Source organism: Macaca mulatta, chromosome 8 (assembly GCF_049350105.2).
Source record: "Macaca mulatta isolate MMU2019108-1 chromosome 8, T2T-MMU8v2.0, whole genome shotgun sequence".
NCBI classification, from domain to species: Eukaryota; Metazoa; Chordata; class Mammalia; order Primates; family Cercopithecidae; genus Macaca; species Macaca mulatta.
In genome coordinates this window covers 91,400,150-91,420,951 of record NC_133413.1, presented here as the reverse complement: position 1 = coordinate 91,420,951, position 20,802 = coordinate 91,400,150, and the positions used below count along the sequence as shown (strand labels likewise).

At 42.6% G+C, this 20,802-nt stretch overlaps 1 protein-coding gene across 2 annotated transcripts in view; it reads left to right on the top strand.

Moving 5' to 3' along the window:
* The first annotated feature begins 9,217 nt into the window (after positions 1–9,217).
* ZNF704 (zinc finger protein 704) overlaps positions 9,218–20,802 on the top strand; it is a 251,462-nt gene continuing 239,877 nt past the window's right edge. Inside the window, exon 1 of one of the 2 annotated variants that reach the window (XM_015145519.3) lies at positions 9,218–9,703. Coding sequence is in view for 1 of the 2 variants with exons in the window: in XM_015145518.3 (XP_015001004.2) it covers positions 10,245–10,748 (504 nt within the window). In the remaining variant the exon portion in view is untranslated. Of the gene's footprint in view, positions 9,704–9,805; positions 10,749–20,802 lie in introns of those variants that run through there. The other variant, XM_015145518.3, reaches the window with a different exon arrangement.

Here is a 20,802-nt window from a genome sequence, read left to right as displayed (position 1 = left end):
GAGGATAATGGGGTTTATATGGAGGAGATGATGGAACAAACAGCTCCACCATAGCTTTTGTAGAAATGTGACAAAAATGTTGCAAGTAACCTCTGCATCCACAGTGAAAGAAATGTAAGGTAATCAAGGCTGCCCTCCCCAGCCCTCCTTCATCCTTGCACTTTGTCGACTGGAAGGACAGTATATCTACAATGGTTTAAGGAAAATTCTTTATCCTGGCAAGTATGGTAAGTACTGAGGAATTTTTACACTTCTTACAAAATTCTGTCTCACTCTCATTTTTTTTCATATTAACAGGCATAACAACAAGAAGAAATTTATGACTAGCTTTTAAGAAATCCCAGTGGTATTTATATCAGCATATGCTGATGTCTCATTCTATTTTATGGCTTTCAAAACTCCCATGATAGGTTGCTGGGGTTAATTTAGGTACTTCTTCCCCTGGAAGAGCTTGATAATAAAATAACAAACATAGAAACTAAAATGGTGTAGATAAAAATAGCACTGGAGGCAAAGGGGATAGATTAGGAGCTTTTGATGTCTGTCATCAAACCTGAAAATACCCTAATTGGAAACCTGATGAAGGTAATAAATGAGAGTTGTTAAAAATAAGCTCAAATTCAAAACATTTAATTTTTAAAATTAGGTAGACAGATGAGAAAAAACATAGTTATGGTAGTTTGGATTTGCAGCAAAGTATCCTGGGTGTGATTTCTCTTTTTTTAATTTTCTCAGTCAGATCTACCTAAAAATGGATCTGGAAAGTAGAAAATGACCCTTGGAAGGTTTGAGCCTTCACCATCCAACATGATAGCCACTAGTCACATGTGGCTATTCATACTTTAATTAAAAGTAAATAAAATCTAAAATTCCATTCCTTATTTGCAGTAGGCACACTGCAAGTACTCCATAGCTGCATGTGGCTGGTGGCTGCTGTTAGTGAACAGCACAGATATAGACTATTTCCATCACTGCAGAATGTTCTAGCAGGTGAGCCATTTGTATGCTCACATTTATATTAATGTTAAATACATTAAAAGGGCTAGGTTTAGTATTTTGGAAAGCATTGCGTATTAGAGGTATTATGCTAATTATTATTTAATCCTTAAAATATTTTTCTTTTCTTTTTTTTTTTAGAGGGTGTCTCACTCTGTCACCCAGGTTGGAGTGCAGTGGCATGGTCTCAGCTGACTGAAACCTCTGCCTCCCAGGCTCATGCAATTCTCCCATCTCAGCCTCCTTAGCTGGGACCATAGGTGTGCACTGTCATCTCCGGTTAATTTTTTGTATTTTTTTTTTTCTGTAGAGACAGGGTTTCATTATGTTGCCCAGTCTGGTCTTGAACTCCTGCGCTCAGGTGATCCACCTGCCTCAGCCTCCCAGAGTGCTGGAGTTACAGGGATGAGCCGCCACACCCAGCCATTAAGCCTAGAAATATTTCTATTAGGATAGAAGGATTAACTAAGGGTTATTAACTAAAACACAGAAAGAAAGGCATGTAAGTAATAACTAAGTAAATGAGAATCAAATCTGCAAACTAAATTTTAAGAATTCTTCCCAGCAATAGCACATGACTGTAGTATAAAGAAATTATGATGTGACATAAGCAAGTAAAAAAATAGTTGTTGAAATGAAGCCTTGCTGCAGGTAAATGTATAAAAGGAAATAGGAATTGATGGTAAATGATAATGGATGAAGTCTAGCAGAAGTCATTGGTACAAACATTGGTGGGAAACAGGAATAATTTGTAAATAAGTTCAATGAAGAAAGGAAAAGAAAGGCCCATAGGTAAACCTAAAGATTTAGAGAAGAAAATGTGAAGAAATTTAACAACAAAGCTAGATAAGTACTTGCAGAACATATGGCAATAGGGTTTTTAACGTCAAGGGCTCACACAAGTGTATATGAAAAACTCTAATTCTATCAGAGTTATGGGCAAAGGATAAGAAAATAATGTGCAGAAGGGGAAGTAAAACTTGAACACATGGGAAACTATGTTTTTCATTAATGATCAAAGACAAAAATTAAAACAAAATAAAATTTGATGGAACATTTGTCAAAGTGGCAAGGGAGAGAATGATGGAAAAAGTGAGACATGATTAAAGTAAGCGAGCATGCAGGACGCCAGCCACTTTCTTGTGGTTTTCAGAGTGCACACTGCAGCAAACTCTTTCATTAAGCCATCTAGTCAAAGGTATCGAGAAAATGTGCATACTATTTGACCAACTGATTCTACTTCTGGCACTGATCCTAAGGAAAGAATCCAAAAGGTGTATAATACTTTCTGTACAAAGGCTGGCAGCACTATATTACATAGCAAGATGTGGTGAAATCATCGCACAGCTTGACACAATGTTCTGCAGTAAGAATTTTGCTATGAAGAGTTTTTACTCTTTATGTTTAAATTAACTGTAATATTTGAATACATTCTTTTTTATTGTTATTATTTTTGAGACAGAGACTCAGTCTGTTGCCCAGGCTGGACTGCACTGGCGCTGTCTCAGCTCACTGCAGCCTCTACCACCTGGCTTTAAGTGATTCTCCTGCCTTAGCCTTCTGAATAACTGGGATTACAGGTGCCCACCACCACGCCCAGCTAATTTTTGTATTTTAGGTAGAGATGGGATTTTGCCTTGTTGGCCAGGCTGGTCCTGAACTCCTAATCTCAGGTGATCTGCCCACCTTGGCCTCCCAAAGTGCTGGGATTGCAGGCATGAGCCACTGTGCCCTGCCCATTCTTTTTAACAAGGCAAAAAATAGGGAAAATGGGAGACTTCCTTTGCCTCCTCCCTGAAGCCTGTTCACCTCCCTAGAGGTTAGCAGGTATCCTATAGAGGCTTCCCCGTATCCATCTGAAATGACACTATGTATTAATAGATGTATATAGTATATTTTGTAGGATGTTTTAAATACAAATGAGATCATGTTATAAAAAAGTATTTTATAGCTTGTTCTCTTCACTTAAAAATATATGAGTCCTTTCCTCCTTTCTCTTTTAGCACACAGTGACTTCCCTCTTTGTAGTGGCTGCATAGTGGCTCGTACATCATCAAAGACTTCTTTTTAAACCATTCTCATTTTGATGAATATTTATGCTGTTTTCAATATTTTGCTATTAAAACCAGTGCTGCAATAAGTATCCTCTCTGTATTCCTTTGTGCCACTAGGCACAGTGTTCCTCTAGGATGAATAACTACAAATGGAATTGCTGGTTTCAACTGGCAACTGCATTGCACACACTGAAATAGTTAATATGTGTTACATAAAAAAGAAAGCAAAGCTACCATTTAACACTCACTAAAACAAAACCTGAGTCTTTGAGAAGCATGACAGATCCTGCAGTAGAATACAGCCATGTGATGGATACATACAACAGCGTACTCATACTCTCAGAAACCCTGAATAGTATGAAAGCTTTAGAATTTCTACAAGCCTGGTAAGCAAATATTATATCTAAGTGTTTTAATAACACTGAATTATTTGCATTTTGCTGCATATTAATTCTTGATTTTATGTTGATAATATTTTCTATCTTTCACTTACTTTAAAACTTTTTAATGGTGTCTTTTGTGAAAAAGTCTACAAGTTTTTTGTGATCCTATATCACCTTTGTGCTAGGGCCCTGACTTGGTATCAAGTCTAAAATGGCTATCATTCCCTAGAGGTTATAAAAATATTCACGCATATATTCTGCTAATATTTTTATGATTTATTTTTACCCTACTAGCTCCATAAACATCTACAAGTTATATACCACCATGTGTGAAAGAAAACCTCTCATTATAAAACTAGGTGGAAAAATAATGTGAGACAAAAAGGATGATGCATAGAAAAGAAATGAAAATAAATATACCAAAAACAATTACAGGGGTTATCTTTGGGTAGGGAGTTTAGATGTGATTTTTATCCTTTCTACAAGTTTGTATGTTTCAGATTTGTGATAGTATTGGTTATATTTATAACATATGGTGGCCTTTTTCTGCTCGATACAGTCATCACTCTTCTTCTCTTTAACTACATGGTTTGGTGCAGGCCATCCATCATGGCCATCCACCTTTGGCCACAAGTGTCCACTCATGATTTGGACTTGGCCGTCCAAAAATCATTCGCTGGGATTTTTCCAGCTGATGCACATAGCAAAGAGTTCCTCTGCACCTGCTCACAAGGTGGACAAGTGTGTGGCCAGAGCTGCCTGTGGATCTGGTTCTAGTCAGCCAGATAATGAAATAAGTGTCACACACACTCAGAGAAAGAGAGAGAGAGAGAGAGAGAGAGAGAGAGAGAGACAAAAAGACAGAGGACCACGCATCACTTAAGGCCCCACACCTAATTTTCCCAAGCTCAGGTTCATGTGTGCTTGAATTACCCAAGCTGATAAATTCCTCTTCTGCCCTGTTTTTATTTCTTTAGTGTGAGTAGGATTGCAATTACTGACACCAGAAGGGTCCTGCATAAAAAAAGCTGTAAGAAAAGGAAGATGGCGAGAAAAGCCTCAGAGATATGAAAATACCATAAGTAGGAAATAATTATATATCTTAGATTGAACAATTATCAGTTTGTGGAAAGGGAGGTAAATACAAATAATAAAACATAGAAACTACTTGGTTCATGGCTGTTAGGCATCTTATTACTGAAGAAATAACTAGCAAAATAAGAAGGTAGCAAGAAAATGCATAATTTTATAATTGCTGTATTCCCAACAAAGCAGGGAAGGCTCATGAAATTAAGGGTGATGTTGTTAGGAACAGAGATGGCAGTCCTAAGATACAGACAGCACCTAGAATTGGCTTAAAAGAGACACCCAGTTCCAGCACTTTGAGAGGCCGAGGTGGGTGGATCACTTGAGTCCAGAAGTTTGAGACCAGCCTGAACAACATGGTGAAACCCTGCCTCTACTAAAAATACAAACAAACCCCCCAAAAACTAGCTGAGCATGGTGTTGCATGCCTGTGGTCACTGCTACTCTGGAGGCTGAGGTGGGAGGATAGCTTCAGCCCAGGAGGTAGAGGTTGCAGTGATCTGTGATTGAGCTACTGCACTCCAGCCTGGGCAACAGAGTGAGACTCTATCTCAAAAAAAAAAAAAAAAAAATTGACATGCATTTCTTAACATACACACTAGACTCCATTTGTGGATTTTAATAATGGGTATTTGGCTTAATCTTAAAACAGACTTCAAGTTGACATTTTATATCATGGAACTCAGGAGTTAAAATGAAAGAGCTCCTTGGGGAGCACAACTCATTCATATTTGAGTTGTCAACTCTGCAGAGATCAGGGGACTTAACTAGTGTTCCATGGCTAGTAATCCCCATAGTATGATTCAACTCAAATCTCTGGAATCTCAGTCCAGCGTTCTATTTATTGCCTCTCAAGTGCCAATATGAGATGACTAAACTGATCAGGAAACAACAAAGACAAAATTGCACCTACTGAAACAGTAAATTGTGTTACATAAAAAAGAAGGCAATGCTATCATGTTAACACTCACTAAAAAAACACCTAAGTCTTTGAAAGGTATTGTAAGGAACTAGTATTTTGAAAGTACTGTATGTTTTGAAAGAGAGTTTAAGTTAATTGCTCATGGAAGAAACATTTATCTGGGTGGAGGTTATGCTTGACTTAGACAGGCTTTCAGCCTGAAGGTTGTAATAGACGAGTGATTCTCTTAACCTTAATCTATTTTTCATACGGTGGGATGACAGTCATCAAATGAAATCATTTTTAAGTTTCCCAGAACTGTGGAAAAACTAAGCTAATCTTACTTTCATAACCTTTTTAAAGGGCAAAATTTTACTTTTACTTTTAAAATAATTTTTAAAAGGAGCTACTAATCTCAACAAATTCAACTATTAAAGTTTCACAAGGACAAAAAAGAACCACCACTAGTGGGTACAAATTTGTTGTATGTTCTGTTCTGGCTATGGTTATACCTCATGATTCTGGAAACATGATTATTTTGCTGAATCTTAAATTTTAAAATAACTGAACATAATCTCAAATTGAGCCTGATTCCCTCCCTCCCTCCTTTCTCTCTCTCTCTCTCTCTTTCTTTTCATTACATGTAAAAAAAATGCTTTAGGTATCTTTAGGGCTCAGAACTCAAAGGTTTAAGAATCACTGAGGATCTGAAGAAACCAGACAGGAGCCAGGCAGCTACTATGTGGTTACGGAGTGACATTCACTCCAAAGCTTACTCTTGTTCTTCCTCACCAGTGCTTCTCAAACTGTTCGACCAAAGCATGCGGACAGTAGGGGAGAATGGATTCTATCTGCGAGAAGAAGACAGAGTCCACAGCTGCGAGTTTTCATTCAAAGTTCACAATAAACTTCACGCTATTCTTATGTCTGTTTTAATATAAAGAAATGCACTTTGAAATGCACATGTCTTTATACTAAACCTCCAGCACTTTCTACCCCTCCTTCGCTTTACTTTTCTCTTACTTTTTCACATAGACACTTACTGCCTCCACAAAATCATATTGTTCACTTATTTTGATTGTTGTCTGCTCCCTCCCCTAGGGAGGGTTATTTTGTTCACTGCTGCACACCAGCACCAAGAACAAGACCTGGAACTTGTCAGGACTCAGTAAATCCACGCAGAATGAACGATGAAATGTTTTAGATGAGGATGTGTTCAATCCAACTGTCCTGGAGGGGCTCCTTCTTTACCCCATGGCTCAGAGGCACACTTTCTCATCCTGAGTGACAAGCGCTCCCAGTTTTGGAAGAAAACAATGTGTTACACTTAGTGAATGTGGGGGAAAGAAGCAGCAATGACTCTTCCCCACTTGCTTGGCATCATGAGGTATTTTTTTACTTCTGAGCGCACGTCATGCATGTAGTGTGTCATGTGCCCATATCATGAGATCTTTTCTTGATTCCTAATGAATTAGGTAATTTTATTTTATTCCCACTAAATGTCCTCTGATTTAATGAGGGTGGTCTTCAGTGGATTGCACTTGCCTAGACAATGCTGCTCTCCTTGCCTGAACAGATCTTTCTCATCCCTCAAAGTCCAGCTTGGGTGAAACCTCTTTTGTGACATTAGCCTTCATTTAATGGTTTGAAAACGAATGTCAGCTCTTTTTTTCCCCCATTCAGAGGCAGCCTTTCCAGCAATGTGGGGCCAGGGAATGGATGTGTATGTGGTCTATTGAAGTGGCCTAAGAGAAACAATAAGCTGATTTCAAAGCATATACAGCAATTTTAAAAGAATGTATAATAGTGTATCATCTTCCACTAAGTCACAAATGCCAATCACCAATTCATTTAACTCTGTATTTCCTCTAGGTTCTCAGGAAAACATTTACTTTCTTTCATCTGTAGCAATTTTAGACACAAAAGCTATATCCTTGGCCTGACCATGGTCCTCTGACAAGAAGTTGTTGGTCTTTAAAAGCACATTTTGCTAGTTACTGACATTACTGAGCTTACTTAAAAGAGAGCCACCTTGTTATTCTCTGAGAGTATCCCAAGCCACCTTGTTTACCTACCATGACAATGTTTAATATGATAAGCCCTCATATAAACCCTTGCTTGTCTCAGGCACGCTTGAAAGCTGATTGCATTTATTAACTCATTAATCTGCAAAACAACTTTACTACTATGATCCCCATTTCACAGATAAAGAAATGGGCACAGAAAGAGGATGAGTAAAAGTAAAGCTGGCAAGTTCCACAGCCTGGATTCGGACACAGGTGCTACTGAGACCATGTGCCTAACTACTAGCCAGCTTGCCTCACACCTTTGTCCTCCTCCACCTGCTTCTCCATACCTGTCTGCCCACCCCTTGCCCCTGATCTTTCCTTTTCACGGCCAGAGAAAGACCCTGCTGCCTCACTCTAAAATCATCTCCCCGAATCAACGAAGCTAAATTTCTTCCAATTGGGACGAAACCACTTTAATGACCTTTCTTCATTCTTTGCACACTCTAGCTGATACTGATTATTAACTTTTTGGCTGGTCCCTGCTATTCCGTGCTTTGATCAGACACTCCCATCTCTTAATGTTCTGTTTTCTTCTCTCTGAATTCCTGAACAGAATATTTACAAATATGAAGTCCAACAAGAAAATCGTGTGATCTAAATGGGGTTTGCGAAACATAAATCTGGTGGTGGTGTCTGAGGAGGGAAAGGGAGGGTGTGTGGGAGAGAAAATGGGCGTGTGGAACTGTTAGAAACTTTCACTTTTGAAGTCACAAAATGCTAGAAGAGCTTTGGGAATGGAAAGGAAGGGGTGGATTCAAAACGCATTTCAGAAAGAACAATGGGTTGGACTTGTTGTGGGCAATTGCCTCTAGGGATAAGGTAGAGAAGGGAGTTAAAATGATACCGCTATTTTGGGCTCAAATGATTATAACGAGAGTGTCATCACCTGAAATAGGTACATCAGGAAGCTAATCTGATTCAGGGAGAACAAAAAGTTCATTTTAGAATCTTTGTCATCATTCCTGTTCAACAGTTGGAAGACACCATAAGTGAGCATTTAACGAGCCCGTCCACGTATCTAACAGAGCATATGATGTTAAATGTCCAACAATAATTAGCTGAAGGCGAATACACCTTTTATTCTGGCCCCATGGAGGCGCCTACCAGGGTATTTGATGCCTAAGATCCTCCCCAGTCCTCCTCCACAGGAATGGAATTGGGGGTATGACTTGAATGTAAGAAAGTCATTCTTACAAGCCGGGCGCGGTGGCTCACGCCTGTAATCCAAGCACTTTGGGAGGCCGAGGCAGGCGGATCACCTGAGGTCAGGAGTTCGAGACGAGCCTGGCCAACATGGTAAAACCCCGTCTCTACGAAAAACACAAAATTAGCTGGGCATGGTGGCGCGCGCCTGTAATCTCAGCTACTTAGGAGGCTGAGGCAGGAGAATTGCTTGAACCCGGGAGGCGGAGGTTACAGTGAGCCAAGTCCAGGCCATTACACTCTAGCCTGGGCAACAAGAGCGAAACTCCATCTCGATAAAAACAAATAAATAAAATTTAAATAATAAAAAAAGAAATACGACTTACTACATAGCCTAACCCCAAACAAATAGCAAATATATTTTCTTTATCACACCTAAAAATTGTCAGAAAATGGCTAAATTAGTCATGTTATGTGCTTGATTTCCAGATTTGGTCTTACTTCCTATTAATTTCTTAAGTAACCAACTCAAACGATCTTGAATCCCCACCCATTTGTTTCTTCAAAATCCTGAACAATGCCAGAAGAGAGTCTACAGATCAGACAGTGCAAGCAGAAAGCTTCTTGGAATTCAGCCATTATAATCAGGCACTCAAGGTAGAATAGCAGGAGTAAAAGCTGAAAGACCTACACACTCAGCACAAAGCCAGGGCAGCTCAATTGCAAGGCCTAGAGTGGTGCGTTCAGAGTGTGAGATTGGTAGACAATCGCTCATGAAACAGTATTTCGAAAATCTAAGCGACTCTGATGATTATTAGGAATTCATCCCAAACCTCGGATTGATACACCTTCCTGATTTCGCACAAGCTCAGGAGCAGCTGCCATGCACATCAGTGACCATTAAAATGACTTGTAGCAAATCTCTACGTTCAAAGTCTAACTTTGACCGACAACCTTACTTCTAGCGAAGTCTACTCCCCTCCCTCCGGAGGGAAGAATGGGCTGCGGTTAAGCGTTTGTCCTGGTGTCAGGGCCAACTGCTTCGAAGCGCCAGACTTTCGGAGACTGTGGGTAAGGGGAAAAAAAAATCCAGTCCGGGTTTTGTCTGAGCGTGGGGACCGGAGGGTTGTGAGGAATGGCTCGCGAAGAGGGGGGCGGTGGTGGAAAACACACAACACAAACAGCTCGCGCCGAGGCACGGCAGCTGTAGGCCCGGAGCGCGCGGGCGCAGCGGGCCGGGAGAGGCGCGCGCGGGCTCGGCCGCCGGCCGCATGGAGCGCAGCGCGGCCCGCGGCTCCCGGGCGGCGGCGGCGGCGGCGGCGGCGGAGGCGGCAGCGCGCCGCTCGCTCACACCCACCCCCGCCCGCGGCCGCCGCGCCGCCCCGCCGTAGCCGCCGGCCGCCGGCGTCCCCGCCGGCCGGTCCAGCAAAGGCGGCGCCCGCGCCTCTGCAGCCAGTGGCAGCCGTGGGTCCTGACCGGCGGCTCCTGCAGCTCCCTGCGGCCCCGAGTCCCCGGCCCTGCGGCCACAGCGGCCACCGGCGGAGTCAGAGGAGGAAGAGGAGGTGACAAACTCTCCGGCCCCGCGCCGCGGCCCGCAGCCCCCCGCTCAGGCATGCAGGCGCGGCGTCTAGCCAAGCGCTCGAGCCTGGGCAGCCGCCGGGGGGGCGCCGCGCTGCAGCCGGCCGGGCCCGCGCCCGCGCCTGCCAAGGAAGCCGCCCTACCCGGGCTCCCGCCCCCTGTCCCGGGCCCGGCCCCGGCGCCCGCCCCGGAGAGCTGGAGGCCGCCGCTGCCACCGCCGCCGCCGCGCAGTGCCGGGACCGGCCCCCCTCGGGCCACCGGGGCCGCCGCAGCCGCCTCGTCGCCGGTGCTGCTGCTTCTGGGGGAGGAAGACGAGGACGAGGAGGGCGGGAGCAGGCGGCGGAGGGGGCTCGGGCGGGTGGAGGAGAAGCCCCGAGGGGTCGCGGAGGAGGAGGATGACGACGAGGAAGAGGAAGACGAGGAGGTGGTCGTCGAGGTGGTGGACGGCGACGAAGACGACGAGGACGGCGAGGAGCGTTTCGTGCCCCTCGGACCCGGCCGCGCAGCCCCCAAGGGCCCGGCCCGGGGCGCGTTAAAGGTGCGTGTTGGGCGCGGTGGCGCGTGTGGGACCCGCCGGCTCGGGGAGGGGGGCGGGCCCGGGCCCCGGGGCGAGGCGCCTGGCCGAGGCCGGTCAGCGGCGCCTGGGAGAGACCCGGCTGGGAGGGGTGTGTCAGGCGGCGCAGGCGGCCGCGCGGAGCAGCGCGAGGAACTGTTGATTTGCCTGCGCCTCGGGCCCCTGCGTCTCTCCCAGGCGGCCGCTCCCCCTTTCCTCAAAGGCCGGGTCGGGTTTGTTGTTTGGTGTGGGTGCTGGGAAAGGGCGCTTCTCCCTGGTGGGGTGGGGAACTTGGGTGATGGGACCACGGAGGCGCCGGTTCGTGCCCGGTGGGGACGGGAGAGGTAGGGGAGAGTGAGATTTTTTTCTCCCCCAAGGAAGGAGTATCCCCTTCTCCTTATTTTGAGGGCTGTTCAAGCTTATTGAAACTAGAAAGAGGTGTTTCTTGTCAATCTCTCAAGCCCGTTCTTCCATCCAAGAACAATTGTTGATGAGTTTCCATCACAGGCGCTTGTGAGAGAACCGGTAAACCCAGCACAGCAAAAACCAAGCCCTCGGTTTCCACATGCATTTTGCTAGCAGTTTTTGGCATTGACCCTCGCCCTCCCATGTCGCTAAACTCGACATCGTTTAGCGTTTGGGTTTTCTTTTCCTCCTCAAAATTGCAAATGAGGAAAAAAGAGGAAATCAGGAAAAGGGGGTGGGGTGGCGTTTAAAATGGATGTGAGTTTCTGCTGAGAATTCTAGCGGAGTCCCCTGTGCACTGAAGCGCCGAGAGATTTTTCCGTTTGTGTATCTTCAGGAGATAAGGGGTTTATTATTACACAACTGACTGGTTGGGCTTTCAGGCATGCGATTGGACAAAGCAAACCACGTTGAGGTTCATGCACGGTGTATGTTGCTAAGAAGTTTTGAGGGCAGCAAGTGGTAAGCAGTGGAATGAGTGATTTTTCTTAAGAATGGTTCTTAAAATCAGCTGAATAACTGTTTAGTGGAGTTTTCAGAAGGTATTGCTATTTCAGGAAGAAAAAAAATTCATGAACAAGTGAGCTTAATAGAGACCATTTAAAAAAGCTTTGGATGCTCACCAAAAAAGCTCCTCAAAGCTTGACATTGCATTTCCAAAGAAATGTTGAACATCGGCAATTAGAATAGCCCCAGAGTAGATGTGGGCAGAAATTTATTTCCTAGACCACCCTGGAAGTACCAGCTCTGGGAGTGAGAAATTTTCAGCAAGTAGTCATTTAGGATGATAGTTTTTGACAGCTGCTTGTTGAAATCCAAACCGTGACCGCATTCATTACCATGGTCTGTTGAAAAGCCTGCATTGTATGGCTACAGGATATATCTGGGTTTGAAGTGAAGTCACATGGTGTCAGTGACATTGAATAACAAGAGTAGTGACTCCATAGCATTTTTGTCCAGAAGTACTGAAAGTGTGTCTTGTGGTTTGAATAGTGATTGCAGAATTTGTGATAGAAACAATAATAATTTATGCTCTGTGATGGAAACAAGTTTAATATAGGAAAAAAATTCAAATCCATAAAAACAGAATAACGAGTGTGATAATTCACTTGATCAATAAAGATTTTTCACATTTCCAAATTCCTTTAAATTCTTTTAAAATGGGCTTCATTTTATAACACTTTCATTTGCCCACAACTTTTCAGAAATTTACGCAGAATGTTGAGTCGTTTGAGGTTTAATTTTATCTTTTTAAAATACTCTTTTAAAGACACCATATCTGAAGAGATTTTCTAATGGAATATCACTAGATAATTTTATTATAATGCATATACGAATGTTAATATCATATATATTCATGCATTCATTTATTCAACAAATATTTATTGAACACCTACTATGTGCTAGCAGCTATCATAGAACATAGCAGTGGACACCTTCCTGATGCTCACATCTAGTGAGAGGCATCATAGCAACAATCAGACACATAGATGCAGATGTACATGCATAAGCAAGAATAACACTTCATATTGTGATGTGTCCTGTGAAGAAAATCATGGTATCTTAGAGTTTCAAAGGAAGAAAAAAAAGCTACTGTGGGTGAGATCTCTCTGAGGAGGGAACATTTGACCTGAGATATGAGACATTTCACATGGGAAGATCTTTCCAGGCAGAGGGAGTAGCAGTTACTAGTCTTGAGGTGGGAAGGAGAAAAGGGTGAGTGTGGCTGGAACTTGGTAGGTATGAGATATGTCGAGGAGGCTGGGAGGTCCCTACAAAGAGAGCCTGGTGGGCCCTTTAAAAGGGTAGTGAAGTCTTTGAAAAGTTTTAAGCAATAAAGTCTTACAAGGTGATTTGTAGTTTTCAAAAGATCCATGCTGTGTGGAGGACAGCAGTGGAGGCAGGGAGGCCAGTTGGGTGGCTGTCACTACGCAGACCAAGGGAGGGGGAGGGCAGCTTGGAGTTAGAGATTGTCAGGAGTGGGCAAATTCAGAATCTATTGTGAGGATCAGCCTACAAGAACTTGTGGATGCGTTGGTTGATGGGTGATGAAAGAAAGGGAGGAATCCAGGATGAGACCATGATGTAAATGTTGGTTGAAGGTACTATTTACTGAGATTAGGAAAACCTAGAGAACAAAAATCAAGTTTTCTGTTTTGTGCATGTGAAGTCTGAGGACAACCAGGTGGAGGGTGTGGTTAGGCAGATGGTGGTGAGATGGGGAATGGATAGGAGAGGTCAGAGATAGTGGGAGGAATTTGAGGACATCAGTGTGTTAATGTCCTGTAAAGCCTGGGGGCTTTAAAAGGAGTGCAGGGGGCTGAGAGAGGAGAGCCTGGGGCCTGATTCAGGGGCAAAGCACTATTTTAAGTTTGGGCAGAAAAGGAGAAGCCAGCAAACGCTAAGGAGAAGCGGCAGCCAAATAAGTAGAAGGAAAACTAGAAAATGTAAAGTCCAATAAGCCAAGAGAAGAAGTAGTTCCAAAAAGTGGGTGGGGAGTAAGGAACTGTGTTGAATGCTGCTGAGATACAGAATAAGAAAGAGAGAGAAGATGTTCATTTGGATTAGATAAGGTGGAACTTACTAGTATCCTTGACAAGAGAAGTTTCAGTGATGTGCTTAGAGTAGGCTAAGCAGCTGATTAGAGGTGAGGACAGAGGGACACATGAAAAACTCTTTTGACAAGTTTGTTGGAAAGGAGAACAAAGAGGAGGAGGAATAGCTGGAAAGCCTATGGCCTAGGTTTTTTTTAATAGATGGGATACAGTAGACCCTAGTGTTGTGACTAGAGCATCAAGGGAATTATGTGGAAGAGGGGATATTAGTTTTCTATTGTAGTGTAACAATTTACTACAGATATTTTTTTGCTTTAAAACAGTTCTTAGAGTTAGGAGTCTAGGCTCAGCTTAACTAGGTTTGCTGTGAAGAGTCTCACAAGGCTGCAATCAAGGTATTACATGGGTTGAGTTCCCATCTGAAGGCTTGACCAGGGAATAATTCACTTCTAAGCTTACACAGATTGTTGGCATAATTCATTCCCTTGCGTCTGTAGGACTGAGGGTCCTAGGCTTCTTGCTGGCTGTTGGTTGGAAGCTGTTCTCAGCTTGTAGAGCTGCTCTCCCTCACCCCTTCCCTACTTCCCACTGTTCTTTGTCACATGGGCCTCCTTAGCTTGGCCTCTTACTTCATCAAGCCAGCAAGGAGAATCTTAGAGCCTGCCTGCCAGCAAGATGGAGCCTTGCATGATGCAATGTAGTCAGGAGGAATAGGCCAGCAACTTGGCCATATTCTGTTGGTTAGAAGTAAGTCACAGGTTCCACCCACAACCTAAGGAGAGGGAATTTTACTAGGGTATAAACACCAGGTGGTGAGGATCATTGAGGGGTCATCTAGGAAGGAACCAAAGATGTAAAGAAAAGAGAAAAAAACTACAGGAGGAAAGTCCTTGGAAAGCCTTAGGGAGGGAACCTGAAACCCAATAAAGGGCCGGCCCTTGGGAACTTTCCTCCATTAGATTGGAGAGAAGATGGAGAACGTGAGTCCAGATGTGGGTACATTTTCTATACTGGGTGATGATCAGATGATAGTGGTTTTCTGATGGCTTCTGTTGTCTCCATGTAGCAGAAAGGAAGGTCATCAGCTGAGGGTGAGGGAGCTTTAAAGTAAAAGCTGAAGGCATTGAGAGCAAATGTACTAGGGAGATGAATATAGTTGCCAGACAGTATCAAGGACCCAACTGAGGTTTGTGATTCCACATTTATAGTTCAAGTCGTCTGTCTGGGTATGTGATTTTCCCAACTTTATTCCATTGTCTCATGCATATAGTAATATAATAAAAATAATCCCAGCTAAATGTATTGAGCGCTTACCAGGGTCAGCACAAATCCAAGTGTATAGTCTCATTTAAATTTCATTGCATATCCGTGAGTCAGGCATTATTGTTATCGACTTCATTCTACAGAAGGGATGAGCAACTTATTTAAAGATAAAAAGCTGTTAGGTGTCAGAGCAGGGGTTTGAACCCTGCACAGTCTAACCCCAGAGGTAGCACCCATATGCATTATACTACATTGCCTTTTGTAGAGAAAGTGGAGGGCTGGATTCAGCAGAGGTGGGGTTTAGCCTGATGGGTGAGCAATAGAAAGAAAGAGATGGAATTACTGTCGAAAGAGTTGGCAAGTGTATAATGATAGACTGAGTGATATAAGAAAAGTGAGGGCAGGAGGGAGTGAGTGAAGGTAGAAAAGTCATGTGTCAGTGGGTTGGAGAAAACAAAGGGTAAGCCAAAAAAATCAATAAAAGAATGGGAATGAAATCCATGACAATTTGGGTTCCACAATAATATTAATACAAACAAGTATTTGTTGGGTATTTTTGAGGCAGGAACTTTACTAAATGCTTTATGTGAAGGAGGAACTTATGAAAATTTTTGACTTGGGAATCAGTATGACTCCCATTCTCCATCTGATGATGTTGAGTTGAGGTGAAATACCACATTCCAGTATGTGGTCACAAGTGGGAAGCATGGGCTCATGTCCATAGCCTGTGCTTCTAATCACTGAACTGGCATCTTTCTGTATTTATTAGGATTTGTGTGCCCATTTATTTCCAGGAAGATTTGGGATGACTGAGGAAACAGAAATAGATGCTACTAAGTCTTTGAGATTTGTTGTTTGATTACTCTAACTGATACTAATATATACTAATATGGGCTTTAAATGAGATAAGAGAAACTTTGTATTACATGGTTTTCAATTTCTGATCAAAAGAAGCTTAAACATTTATCTGCAGTGGTAACAGTCCTGAACACACAAACCCCTCCCCACTCCCCTGCCTACCACCAACTAGTCCCTGGGCCCCTGTATAAGGAACACTACCAAAAAAACAGAATATAAACAAACAAACAAGCAAGCAAACAAACAGATAAAAAACAAAGGCACTGTCAAACATAAAAAGGATGCAATGTTGGTACTCAGTGAAGGGAAAACAGTAGCTAGGTTGAGATAACAAGCACAGGAGTGTGCTCTGCAATCCTGTGTAGCAGTTTAGAGATAAGAACACAAGAATCTAGAGGGTTTGATAATTTGCTGGTGTAATAAACTTATGAAACGCTTGGACACGAAAGACTGCTAGAAGCCTACCAAGATTTTAACTATTGAAAAACTGGAGAAGAAAGGCTTTTAAATGAGATAATATATGATAGAGTTACCACTTTCAGTGCTCAATAAATATTAATTGAATGGAATCTGCTTCATCTGTGCCAGTTCTTCAGGGATGGTTAACACGTCTATTAGACTATCTCTTGAATATCAGATGACTTTAAGAAGCCTTTGGCAGGAACTGTGCAGCAAACACTGAATTCCAATTTGCTAACAAGTATGTGTCTTGCAAATGGTCTTTGTTGGCTCAAGCAAAAGGCATATGCTTAAGATACCAGACAGAGTTGTCATTCATTGAATTGTAGACTGCTGGAGTTGGAAGGCAAACAGACACTATCTAGTAATCCAGTACTTTCATTTGACCACCGAGGGCACTGACTCTATGCAGGTTGGTATGCCTGGTCCAGCTGGGGCTGCTAGCAAGTTTGCTGCTGCCATCATTTGTGCCCTGGTTTGCCAACCCCAATTTATTGTCCTCACTTCTGGGTTGGTTTTTTATGCTCAGGAATGATCTACAGCTCACACTCTTAGAGTTGTGGGTTGAAAATCCACAATTTTCTGAAGTGATCTACTACTTACTGCTTATTAACTTCTATTTTTGGAATACTTATCCTTTGTAAAGTACCTCAGCTAGCAGTGGACTTACATCTGGCTGTGGTGTGGTGGGTGGAACCCTCTGTGAATCCTGCCTGAGCCAGTCCCCACTCCCTGTGAGCTTTCCAAGGGACACGTATACACAGAGGATAACAGATGAGAAAAGAACCCCATTTCATTGGGAAGTGAGTGCCCATAGTCCCTGGTGGGGTGCTGATAGTAAATTTGCCTAGAAGATGTCATTACCAGTCAACTGTTAGAGCCTCTTCTCCTTCACCAGCATTTTTACTACTGGTTGACCGTTGAAGGCCCCATAACACAAGCATTAGAGAAAAGAAGAGAACGAGCAAGAAATCAAGCCCTATCCTGAATCTGCTTACCCTCTGCCCCCCTAGTAGGGGGGAGCCAAACCAGGCCTGGTGCACCTGTAGTCTCAGCTATTTGGGAGCTTTAAGCCCAGGAATTCGAGGCCAGCCTGGGCATCGTAGTGATACCCCATCTAACAGAGCCTGAGAGAGTCACAGCCCTATGTGGGTTTGATCTTCTAAAATTGGTAAATCTGTCCCAGTTAGATTAACGTATCCTTCCCTGCAAGAGGGACTTAAAGGAGTAAGGGAGCCTTTCCCTCCCCATGTCATTATATAACATCCAAACTTCTGATGTGCATGAAACAATCAGCCTTGTTACAATGACTTGATACAATGTTTGCAGAAGTCAAGCAAACTTGACTTTTAGTTGCCCTGTGCCATCTCATCTTAAGGTAAATGCATGATTTCCATTAGACTTTCTGAAATATTTGTTAATACTTAGAGACCCTCATAACTAGCCAACTCTACGTTGTTGAAATATGGATGATTTTCTTTGGGTGTGTTGTCCGTGTTTCTGCTCATTCCCTCTATTAGGAGATATTTATTGAGTCCTACTGTTTACCAGGCTCCTGCTATACACACAGGATACAACAGTAAATAGGCCTTCTTCTGCTTTCAGGGAGCCCACATTCTAACACATTCCTGCCAAGTTGTCTGTAAAGAGGTATGAAGTCGCTTTTCCTCTTTATCCCTAATGAGATCAAGATTAGATCTGCCCAAAGCCTTTTCTTAGCTACCACAATTTGAGATGTAACTTTGAAATATACCTTTAAAACAACTGTAACCAAGTGATCCATATGAAGAAGATTCTGTGGTTTGGCTAGGAGGTGATTCTGGAATAGCTGGTCAAAAGATGAGTTTAGATCACTGAATTTGGCAAATAACTCTAGTTGCTCTTATTTACTAAATGAAATGGAACAGAATATAACTCTGAAATATGTGTTCATAGAATTAGAACGATTGAAGTTTTACACGTCATTGAAGATACAGTTTTGGGAAAATCTAGAGTTATAGGAAGCAAGCTTGACTCTAGAGTTTTCAAGGAGAGTCTGTAATGTTCAGACTCTCTTTGAAAGTCAGGACTTTGCAGTAACACACAAGGGGGTTTGTTCATGTTGCAGAACACCATGGAGGCTTGAGGAGCAAAGAAGTAGTAGAGTGCTGCCTGGGCACTGCTCCATGGGAGGTCTCCGTGCCATACCTGACCGTCACCGGTGACAACGTTTGCTTTACATATGTTCTTGTCATAATGGAAGGTTAAATGAAAGTCATATCTCCTTGATTCAGACTAATTGTAGATGGCTAGTTGAAATAAGTGAATATTAAAAGTGCTCCAACAGTTTAAATTAAACACAGTGTTTTAAAAGGTTGTATACCCTGAAATACCATCTGATAAAACCTGCAGAAAGGATAATTTTAGTTCATAAATGTGACCTTCATTGTTGGCGCATCAGTGAGATGGGAGAGAATAGGCTGAGTTAAAGGAGATGATCCTCTCAGCTGCCCCCACCCAACTGTTACCTCTCTGTAGATCAAGAAGTGATATGGCATAGGCTTTGGGTTCAAATTCTAGCTTCTCCACTCACTTGTTGCATGGCTACATCAAGTTACTTACTGTCTGTATGCTTTCATGTTATCTATAAAATTGGAATAATATGATTCCATCATTGGCTATTGTTTTTTAATATGGTCCAGAGACCTCCTGAAATTAGATATGGATGGCAATTTATTTTGTTTTGGGTTTCAGAAAGGAAACATTTGTAAAACTGTGCTCAAGGATCCAAAATCCTGCAGTTATTTTGACTGTTACAACCTCCTTGTTAATGCTACCAAAGCATTTCAGAGAGCTACTTCCTGAAGTGACCCCGTTTATCTGAACTCTGTGGTATTCCATCATAATATGTGGTGAGCTTTAATCTTCCCTTTCAGCTCAGGAACTGTGAGTCGTTTATCTACTTGTGCAAAGAGGACAGAGACATCCTATCTCTTATGTTCATCAGTTTGTTCAGATCTATAGCTCTTATATTGGAGAAACCTGGCTATTATCCAAAAGGGTAGGTGGGAAGAGGCTTACCACACACATTGAATATAGTTCTTAAAGCTGCTGTGGAAATAAGGTGATGTCACCTTCTACCTCTCATTTGCACGTGGCTGGAATCTCCAAGGCGTGGGTTTGCCCTTGCCACCCTCCTGTGCGTTGGTGTCTTGGACTTGTAATTTTGTTTGGTGAATAAATCATTCTTTGTTTTTTGGGTAGATGGAAATGGGTGGCCCAGAGTGTACCTCTAAACTCACATCTGCTTGCTCCCACTATTAGGGAGATGTCTAGACACAGAGAAAAGGGCTCGGTAATTAATGGACTTCGGGAAATTCCACTTGAAAGTAGAGATACAGTTTTTTTATGTTATAAAATATTTCAAACATAGAGGAAATTGGACAAGTAATATAACACACATATATCTATAAAAAAGTTGCTGGCTATATATGCCAAGGGCCATTTTGAGTTTCTAAGAGAGTGAATATATAGATTGTGATATTTACATATTTATCAGACTTTTTTTCTAGAGCATCTTTGGGATACATTTTGGGAAATACTGGTTTACAATTTCTTTTCTTGGTAGGAAAGGCATGGATAAGTGTCTTATCCTTGAGATAAATAACTAAAACTGCTTAATTAAAGAAATAAGTTTTCAAGTGAATTTCACAAGCACAAAGGAGAGTTAAAGTGTTGTAGTGGGTCATAGAAGCTTTGACATATTTTTCCTCATAAAACTGATAACTCTTCAATATTGAATTTCTAAAAAAGGGAGTATTTCCTGTGGTAAATTTTCACTTGTATATCTGTGAATACCATTCTTGTGTGTGAAGCTTAAAAACTGGTAGAGAACACTACCTTTCTCAATAAATCAGTACCCACGATGGGTCTAATGTGGAAGACAGGAGAGTGTGGGAAGTGTTATTATAACAGAATCTAAAAGCGCCACGGGAGCAGAAATTCACAAGGTGTTTATATCCAGGAAAGTGTGTTTAATAATGTTTTTCGCGTTCTTTTTTTTGAGATGGAGTCTTGCTCTGTCGCCTAGGCTGGAGTGCAGTGGCGCGATCTTGGCTCACTGCAAGCTCCGCTTCCCAGATTCATGCCATTCTCCTGCCTCAGCCTCCTGAGTAGCTGGGACTACAGGCGCCCGCCACCACGCCTGGCTAATTTTTTGTATTTTTAGTAGAGACGGGGTTTCATGGTGTTAGCCACGATGGTCTCGATCTTCTGACCTCATGATCTGTCCACCTCGGCCTTCCAAAGTGCTAGGATTACAGGGGTGAGCCACCGCGCCTGGCCTGTTTTTCACGTTCTAGAGGAAAAAAGATTGAAACTATCAGGAGAGTCTCAATGAAAAGAACATAAAATTTACCAGGATTCTAGGACTGATACATTTTCTGTCAACACTATTGCTA